The 9,527-nt window shown below is 33.0% G+C and overlaps 1 protein-coding gene across 5 annotated transcripts; it reads right to left on the bottom strand.

The window, feature by feature from the left end:
- Nucleotides 1-2,412: 2,412 nt before the first annotated feature.
- On the bottom strand, nt 2,413-9,043 carry LOC149577683 (E3 ubiquitin-protein ligase RZFP34-like). 5 transcript variants are annotated; one of them, XM_089825101.1, is made up of 13 exons: nt 8,912-9,043; nt 7,218-7,360; nt 5,375-5,462; nt 5,178-5,237; nt 4,944-4,976; nt 4,762-4,839; nt 4,498-4,541; nt 4,338-4,378; nt 4,124-4,206; nt 3,905-3,996; nt 3,591-3,660; nt 3,101-3,142; nt 2,413-2,981 (listed from the first exon to the last, which is right to left on the bottom strand). In XM_089825101.1, the coding sequence occupies exons 2-13, from the start codon at nt 7,286-7,288 to the stop codon at nt 2,841-2,843; spliced, it is 843 nt and encodes a 280-aa protein (XP_089681227.1). In that variant the 5' UTR covers nt 7,289-7,360; nt 8,912-9,043; the 3' UTR covers nt 2,413-2,840. The 5 variants fall into 5 exon arrangements, with proteins under 5 accessions (XP_089681227.1, XP_089681235.1, XP_089681217.1 ...); XM_089825109.1 differs by lacking the exon at nt 8,912-9,043 and adding an exon at nt 7,826-7,952; XM_089825091.1 differs by lacking the exon at nt 8,912-9,043 and adding an exon at nt 7,558-7,696.
- Nucleotides 9,044-9,527: the final 484 nt, after the last annotated feature.

The following is a 9,527-nucleotide window of genomic DNA, read 5'->3' as shown; positions in this document are numbered from 1 at the left end:
TAGGATTAGGAGTAAACGTAGTAAATATATTTAAAGAAACTATTGTACCTATGGTGACCATCAAAACATCCAAATTGAATCCTCAGACTTTGTTCATACCACTCTCAGTGAACAAAAAATGATAATTTGTAACATACGTCCTATGGAAGCCCCAAATTTACCTCCTTATCTGAGTAGTAGGATAGGGAAATGATGTCACACAAGAATCTAAGGAGGGGGAATGGACACATATCTTGAGAAAGGAATTTCTTCAGAAGGAATATGAGTTCCTGATGGAAGGAAACCTAAAACAAGAAAACTTAGGATTAGTAAGACTCGTTGTTACAACTAAGCAAGTGGTAGGTGAAGAATCAAAAGAAAGGTAATTCCCAATAGGTATTCATTGACCAACTACTTCCTCACAAACAATATCACGACGAGGTATTGTGTGATACTATTCCTATAGATTTTTGCGTCTATTATTATAAAGTAGACCAATTTGATCATCATGCAATACATTGATGGGTATGCAAATACTTATTCTTTGACAATGGATGGAGTCTAAGACAACGTGGAAGTCATTGAAGGAAATAGATAAAAAAAAATATAGCAAAGAAATAATATATCTAGTTAATGGAAGAAAGTTTCTAGAAGACATGGAGCATGAGCATATCCATTTTTCTTTAATTACAAAAGTCAATTAGAAGAAGTATAAGATATGCCTATAGAAGTTGTAGATTTGTTGGATGCATTTGAGGATATTGTATTCGATAATATGCTTGATGAATTACTCCAAATAAGAAAAATTACTCATCAAATATAGTTGATTCTTAGAGCCATTTTGTTGAATAAAGAAACTCACAGAATGACTACAACAAAGAGTAACGAGATGGACACATAAGTGCAATAATTGTTGCAAAAGAGTTTGATTTGAGAAAGTTTAAGTTTGTATTCCTAGAGACATTTTGTTGAATAAAGAAACTCATAGAATGACTACAACAAAGAGTAAAGAGTTGAACAAATTAATGCAATAATTGGTGCAAAAAAGGTTGATTTGAGGAAGTTTAAGTCCATATATTGTACAAGCAATAACAACACCAAAGACAATTTATGAATGCACAATGTGCACATATTCTCATCCTATCAATATGATTACTATCAAGTATAACTTTTACTTGACAAAGATGGATGACATTATGAATTGTTTAAGTGGAGCTGAGTACTTCATAAAGATAAATCCGAAAACTAAACATCACAAGATTTGGAATAAAGAATTGGATGAACGAAAAACAACCTTCAAGATAAAAGAGAGTTTGTATGAGTGGTTAGTCATTCCTTTTGGGTTGATCAATGCACTAAGCACATGCATGCGGCTATTAGCAAGGTATTGTAATTTTTTTTTATAGTAAATTGTTAATTTGAACACGATTTGTTTTATTTGTTATCTAGAGGTTCATTTTAGATATTTGAAACCATTAGTAGAGTTTCTTGATAGGATCATTTCATTTTGACAAGGTGGTTCAAAAAAATTGAACTCAAATTTGAAAACTTTAGAAGCTTCTAAGGGTATCAAACTTTGCTCAATGATATTTCAATGTCTTGATGTATAGAGTACCATTTAAAAGGAATAATAAAATTTCTTTACACTCTAATGAGTTCCAATTGTTATTTGAAAACATCTTTTTGGCATATTCCAAAGGGAGAATAGTATAAGGATTCCACTTATTCTCATGAGAGATGAGTGCTAAGTGTTCCATTTATTCTCATGAGAGATGGATTCATGTTGAATAACTAAACATGAAATATGGGTCAATGAGTTTGACTCAAATCACACAATTAAATCCTAATAGCAATATCACAATTTGACTTCCTGTGGAAATTATCTCCTACTTATTAGTATAAGGATGGCTAGCCTCAAAATGGAGGGTTACAATTTTCAAAGATTTCTAGAGTGATTTTACTTTCCAAAATAAAAAAGATAAATAAGAGTTGGTAGGAAATGGTACATATGACGAATCTTCGTAAAAAATTAAATGTTGATTTTCTAAATGTGCAATATCATTATATTAGAAATAACAAAAAATACATGTTTTTATTCTTACAATTGTTCAATTCTTACAATTTTTAAAATTTTATTAGATTAAGAAGAGCATCCTTTACCAAATTATTGTCATCATAATAACATTAGTCTCTGCAACAATCTAAAAGTAAAGTAAATTCTGCATTAATAATATTGGAATATCAAAGTCAATTGAAATCATCTAACAGCAATAACACAATTACCAGTTCTCTTGTTTTAGGTTTCCTAAGTTCTAGGAGTTTCCGTTACCATCCTAAAAGCTATTTCCTACCAAAAATAAATGACATGTTTGTGTAATTAAATTCATTCTAAAGAAAAGGTAGACATATCACCGGAATCCCTGATAAAAAAAATGGATAAACTGATAACAGTAAATTGCTTATAGTGGTGAACACTTATGAAGATCCACAACATACAAGAAGCAACGTTATGAAATGAAATAAGGGGGCAAACATTATATCGGAAATTAAGTACTACATTGCTTCCTCAGGAAAAGTCGGGAATCACAAAGAGATTTGCAGTTATACTGCAATTGCGATTCTGCAGGACAGATATGGCTTGTAGCATTTTATCGAGTCACGCAGTACATCTGCATGCTAGATCTGCTGAATATTCGCTTGCTGCAAAGTAGCGCTTCAAAGGATACAGCAGCTGCAATGAATTCTCTGAACCACTGCCAGGGCATAGCAATGTGCAGCAAAAAGCTTTTTCATGGCTGTGAATAAGAAACCTTCCTCATCATCAGGAATCTTAGAGAGATCGCCAAAGAGATTTAAGCATATCAAACTCTGGATGCACAGGAATTTTCAGGACCTCCTCTTGTCTGCCGAGTGTTATACGAATCACATGTTTGACACTTGTGTGCAATTATATGAAAACTGACTTCAGAGGTTACTCCACAGTCATTGCATAGGATCCACACCTGCTCAAAGGCAATTAATGAAGTGAATAAACTGGATTCTGATGATCTATTTTTTCTAAAATGCACCGTGGGTACATTTAATATATGCTTTCAGATCAAATCAACATTAGTCATGTTACCATTCTGTTCTGGTAAATTTCCGGCATTGGAGTTGCAGCAACCTACAGAACAAATGAAATAATCAAAAGTAAGACGCAAACTCGCCAAAATAATCAAAAGTAAGACGCAAACTCGCCAAACTAACTGCCATAATCTAATATCCAGTTTCCAAATTCAGCTAAATCAATTTTGTCATCAACCAGAAAATATCATCATATTTTATATTAGGTTTGTTTTCATTTTTTATTACACCTAAAGATAAAAGAGAACAGATTTCCACAATCTATAGATAATGTTTGACAACTTTCTGGATAGACAATGTAGTAGTTTTTCATCAATGTTTTGGATCACACTATGATCTCCTTATGCTCTTTTTATCATCCTAATAGATCATAGAATGTGATTCAAAACATTGATAAAAAACAACACAATCTAAAAAAAAATTGTCAAACATTACACCCAAATGTTAAAAACATGATATTAAAGAAGTTGTAACACTCAAATAGCTACCTCTTGGTCAAGTCGTTCCCACACCACAGACATATCACAGATAGATTTTGAACACACTGGGCACGCATATCTGGAAGTACAAATATATATTAGATCGAAATTCTTTTGAAGGAGAATACAAAATCATCCAGCTAAAAAAGTAATTTGACCGTATTTCCTCAGAAAACTGCATTGTTCTCATGGCCTCATGCCTATAAGTGTTACGCAGAAGCTATTTAAACCAAGAGTAATACACAAAACCATAAGGCATTACACCTAACTAGTACATTTCAATCTCTCGGTTCAAGTATTTTAAGGCCTTAAAGATAACTTACCGTTGATGTTGCTGCATCTCTGCTAAGCAATCCTTGTGTATTGTGTGTCCACAAGGTAAAACACTGATTTCCTTTATAGACTCAAACAAAAACTGCATATAAAGAGCCCAATAAACATTTGTGAAAAAAGGAAACAACTACAATCTCTCAAATTAAAATTAAAATGCAGTATCGGACTTGTATTAATTTGAAACTTTAACTGTGAACCATGTAACCTACCTCAAAGCACACAGGACAGTTGTGGTGCATTGCTTTTTCAACACAAGGGTGGCGATCTTTCAAAGAGTTAGAGTAGCAACACCCTGGAAAAAGATTCATGAGAAAACACATTAGCATTGATCTTCAGCTAACTCGTAATTTATTGATTAGAATGAAATAACAGCCATCAAAGGGAGAGAATTTGATAAGTCTAACAAGTGAAGAGGAAACCTACCACACTTATAGCAGTGGAAGAATTCGTCCTTCGATCCAATTCTGAAAAATAACATAATTAACCAGAGTTAGCTGCAAATTAGCTGCAAGGAATCCATCTATGTTCGGTTTCAGAGTAGTCTAATGAAAACAGGAGATTACGATTTCAATTAGAATTATACCTGCAAATGCCACAACCATCACAATGATATTTTTGTTTTGAATCCTGGAAAAGAATATTTTATAAGTTTCATTAGCAATAAATACATTCTTCTGTTTTATGCTTTTGATTTGAACAATTTATTGCTTCAATGCATTTTTGGGTATGCAGTATGGTAGAGAAAATTGTCTTTGAAGATTATGCGTACTTTCAAGGCCTTTTATCACATCTAAACTTTATTCCGAGGAATCAGTACTACAAAAAAAAGAAAGGAATTAGAACATACATCGTCATCAAAGAATTTGCATGTCTCACAAAAGTAGTTCCCCATACAGACGCCACAATTAACACAGTATTGTTGAACCTACAGCCATGGAAATTGCAGAATCAGGTATCACCCATTATACATGGATCAACATGATATAGAACATAAATTAAAATTAATGAAGAGCATTGTCCATTTCTTACATCTTGTTCAGTACTACAAAGTGAACACATGACCTGCCAAAATAGATAAATACAAATTAAAACTTCAGTATAGAAGAAGGTTAAACTTGCAACGTAGCAATCTTTCAAGTCTTACTTCTACTCAATTTATAATGCTATATAATCTATAAGATAATTTAATAAATACAAATATCTGGCATGCCAAAATCAGAGTAACAAATAATATCTGACAAGAAAGGGAAAGAGATTATATACATTTTGTACGTCATGACGAGGAATATCATGCCTGTCAAGTGCATCGATCTCCATAGAATTCTGTTTAGGAACACCACAAGCCAGCACATATATGCTCGAAGTTTAGAGGTTGATACAGAGAGATCTTCGTCTAACAATGGAGAATGAATTAAAAAAGAAAAGATTGTAACTGGATAGAGTAAAGAATAGAGACATACTTTCGCCTCATTATGGCAATGTCTGCAGTCAAAAATTTCATCACAGCATGGAGCCCTTATTTGGCATCTTCGACGGTAATGTGAACACCTGCAATTAATTACCATTATCAGTATATAATGATAATTAAAAGTAGATATCCTACTGGCACATAAGACTTACTATCTTCTTCTGCATGCAATCATTTTGATTCGGAACAAATAGTACACAACATCATGCAAAAACAAGTATACATTAATATTGACAGAACATGAAAACGATGAATCTCAAAGGCAGAATAAACACTGACAGTTGCACCTCACGATGCAAGGGTTATTATGCCACCGGGCATTTTAGATTAAATGCCACTAATTCAAATTCTGAAATGTTAAGGACGAGCAAACTCTTTACCGAACACCCATTGCATAGCAATCAGCAACAACCAAAGCAAGTCACTATCTTCGTAACAAAACCTCAATATCAAAGAACAGCTATCAGCAATACATGGACTGAATCACATGAAAGTTATGCCGTACATATCTAATTTTATCTATTTGACGAGAAACAATAATAAAGAAAGAGTACATAAAACACCTTTAGCAAAAACTCATCAAATTTGGAATACAGGGGCTTATAAATACAAATTTTCAAATGGTGGAACCCAACATTTGTGGAATGTAAATTTAAAAACCAACGTTGCACCGGGATGGGGTTACTTGGGGTACGGGTGGAGGAGATATTTGAGTATGTCAATTTTTTAAATATAATTTTATATTTTATAAAAAATGTCAAAATATGAGTTATGATAATTAGTTTTCCAATCAAGAACAGTGGTAAAGTTTGCAGATGTAATGTATTGTTTTCAATTTCAGATTTGTTATATGTTTGTAATTATAATATATGTAAAATATTTAGATGTTTGATATATGCAAAATATTTAGAAAAGACAAACTTAAACATGAACAAGATCATAAATCATAAATCATATAACAATGACATATTGCAAATGATAAACTTTTCATAAAGTTTAGTGTTAATCAATATTACATTAGTTTTAATCAATTACAAAATTTTATTACAAAAAGTGTAATGGAAAAATAATAGATGAAGAGCAAGAGAGGATCGGGATAGATTGGGGGTAAGAGTGTGTTGAAGTATGTGTCTAGTACTGTGTAAAACATAAAAAGAGGCAGTGCTTATTCAAGACGTTTCGCTCAGACAAAATTTTTATGAGAACGTTTTTTTCATGATTATGCATTTGGCATAAGCAGGGTTTCGTACCCTTAGAAATGGAATCCTAGCATTTGATTTAGAATTGCCAAGCAGAGTGAAATTCATTAATTTTCCATGACAATTGACAAAGGAATCAACAATTTTTTGCTCTCTGTCAGAGATCGTATGAAAACAAGAATTAAGCCAGAGGGAATAACCAAAACATAATTAATAAGAAAAGTTTTCTGCAATTCAACGCATCAAAATGCTATGATAAATCAATCAGTGAGATTTAAAATATGGATGATTTCATAACTTCATCGTAGGTTTTTCCGACCCATCATTTCAAAAAATAAAATAAAATTATAAAATCTAACACTTCAGATTAATAAATTTAACTTAAAATTCCCAACAGCATACAAACTACAACAAAGAAAGCACCTTCGTGAACCGATATTTTTATAAGTTGCTCTAAAATATAAGCAACAAACGCACCCAAACTCGAGGCAAGAAAATCTAAAATACAAACAAACAAATAAGGTTGAACGGGGAACTGAATTCAATGCAATTAGTGATGCCACAATACCATTATCTGGAATGAATTGGGTAGATGTTCCTAGTTTTAGGCAAAATGGTCTAAATTTAAATACTGACCCATGCAGCTTGAACCCCTTATTCTGCTTATCTTCCATGATCGCTTCTGGGTGGCAGCAAGCAACTTCCATTTCACAATCCAAAAATTTCTTCGCCAAACTAAACCCAGCGAATTCCCTTCACTTCGCTGATCGGCAATGTACCTGTACAAATTAAAACTGAAAAGTTCAGAACCTATTGATTACCCTCAAATTTCAGTTCAAATACAGAATGAGCAAAAAGAACTTTCAATCAAACAAAAAAAAAAACCTAACTAATTCCCTCACTTGCTCGATCAACAATGTACCTGCGCATACCCTAACTAAAACAAATCCCACGATCCATTCATCCCCGAACTCACCAGCATTACAAAACGGACAGAATTTTTCCAGTCAAAAAAACCCACGAAACTAAAAGCCCTTCTGAGTCAGCAGCGCCGCTGTGGCGATCGAGATTCGAACCCGCAGCCTCTGCAGGGCAGTGGCAGCCCTTAAAACCCACTACCCAAACACAAATACCGCCCGCTGTTCTTAAATACCACAGCCCAAAAACCACCATTCTTCTATCGCAAATTTAATAATAAAAAAAGCAGAAAGCAGAAAGCAGAAAACAATAATTTCAGCACCAACCTGTGGAAAAGAAAAACCGGCGGTTCTAAGAAAGTGATATAACGGGGGTTTTGAGGAATTTAAGTCTTCATCCAGTTGTCCAATGAAAGAACAACTTTTCGAAATGGAAGAAATCGGTTTTTATAGGTGAATAGCGGGAAACCAAGTGGCCGGTCGCCAAATATATCTTTGCCGTGGCTTACACGTCAGAAATTCGTTTCGAAAGGGCTACCGCGTTGTCAAATTTGACGGTCAACTTTGCCGGTTCGTTTGACTGATTCAAGGGTAAAATGATGTATGGCAAATTGATGAAATATTTGCATCAAAACTTGGGAATCAAATAAAATATCAGTACTTTTTATTAATAGTCTTTATTAAGGAGGCCACTATTGAAAATATTATGGATTTTTCTGAGTCAAAAATAACAAAAAAATATTTGGAAAAAAATCACTACGTCTTTATTTTGTCATTAGTGCATTTAGATGGACATTAGTCTGTCCCCTTCTTAATAGTGGTGCACAAGTTGATGAACGATCAATCAAAATAGTTTAAAAAATTCAAAAAAACCTATTAGTACTTTAAACTCTTTTAAGACACTTCCTTTTATTAAGAAAATAAATAAATAATTATATTTTTAAAAATTATTAGGTAGATACAATTTACCAGTAGAAAAAAGTTCTCATCTTTTTTCTTAAACTAATTAAAACCAACTTTTTATAAATATATCAAAATTTATTTAAAAAAATAAAAACACGTAAATAAATATACAATAAAAATTACATATATGACAAACTAAAATGATTTCAAATTGGACATAAGGTGAGGTGACCTGTACTTCAAATATTAAAACATTTTTATTTATTTATGTTTCAACGAAATTATAATTCAAAGGATGTTAATTGGTGAATTGATAATAGACTTGTTCATTGCAAATGAGTTGGGATTAATATAAAATTCAATCCCTCCAAACAGATTAATTAAAAGAATGCTTCGATATATACACATAAACTTGAAATACAGAAACCCTAATTTTACAAATAAATAAAAGTTAGTAAACTTTCAAATTAAGAAACTCCAAGCAATCCCAAAAATATATAAAGGACGTACATAGGCAACCAGGGCCGCCAATTTGACAGGAAATAAATCCGTGTAAAGCTTCATAAACAACCTGGAACGTCTCTACCAAAGCATTTAAAATGAGAAGCCTTTTCCCAGCCTGAAACAAATACCGAGAACAATTAATTAGTAAAGTTCGGTTTTATAGATTTTATGGTCCAATAATTTAGATGTGTGGCAATTGCTTATTGGTAGAGCAGTCGTGAAAAGTGCCGATGTTAACGAAAGACGACAGTAGTCGCCCACTGGATGGAAAGAGTCGTTATCGGTTTAAGTGAGGATAGACGCACCACGTCAGCGTTTTTGAGTTTTGTGCAGCTGGGCATTCCATCGCATCTCAAACATGTGAAAACACCGACCTTGCAACGTGGCACTTGCTTTCTTATCCTCATCTGATAAGCTGGAGCCAATCTATGCTCTCTTATCCTCATCTCATAAACTCTCTTACGTGTACGGTGTATGCACTTGGAATACATTATGAGCATGTGCACTCAATTTTTAAAAAAATTGGAGGAAGGTGTGAGGGGTATGGCTATAAGTTGTAGTTATGAAAGTAATATTCAGAAAAAATTTAGATTTTGGAAGGGTTGCTTGAACTATTTCAATT

Source organism: Cupressus sempervirens, chromosome 1 (assembly GCF_028749045.1).
Source record: "Cupressus sempervirens isolate cs-2001-9-10 chromosome 1, ASM2874904v1, whole genome shotgun sequence".
NCBI lineage: Eukaryota > Viridiplantae > Streptophyta > Pinopsida > Cupressales > Cupressaceae > Cupressus > Cupressus sempervirens.
Note: the sequence above shows the minus strand (reverse complement) of the source record. Positions and strands in the feature narration are given on the sequence as shown.

Coding starts and splice junctions, on each gene's coding strand:
- LOC149577683 (XM_089825101.1), bottom strand. CDS start 7,288: ATGGAAGTTGCTTGCTGCCACCCAGAAGCGATCATGGAAGATAAGCAG. Junction 4,379..4,497: donor GATGGTTGTGGCATTTGCAG/GTATAATTCTAA, acceptor GTTATTTTTCAG/AATTGGATCGAAGGACGAAT. Junction 4,207..4,337: donor CTTCCACTGCTATAAGTGTG/GTAGGTTTCCTC, acceptor ATCTTTTTCCAG/GGTGTTGCTACTCTAACTCT.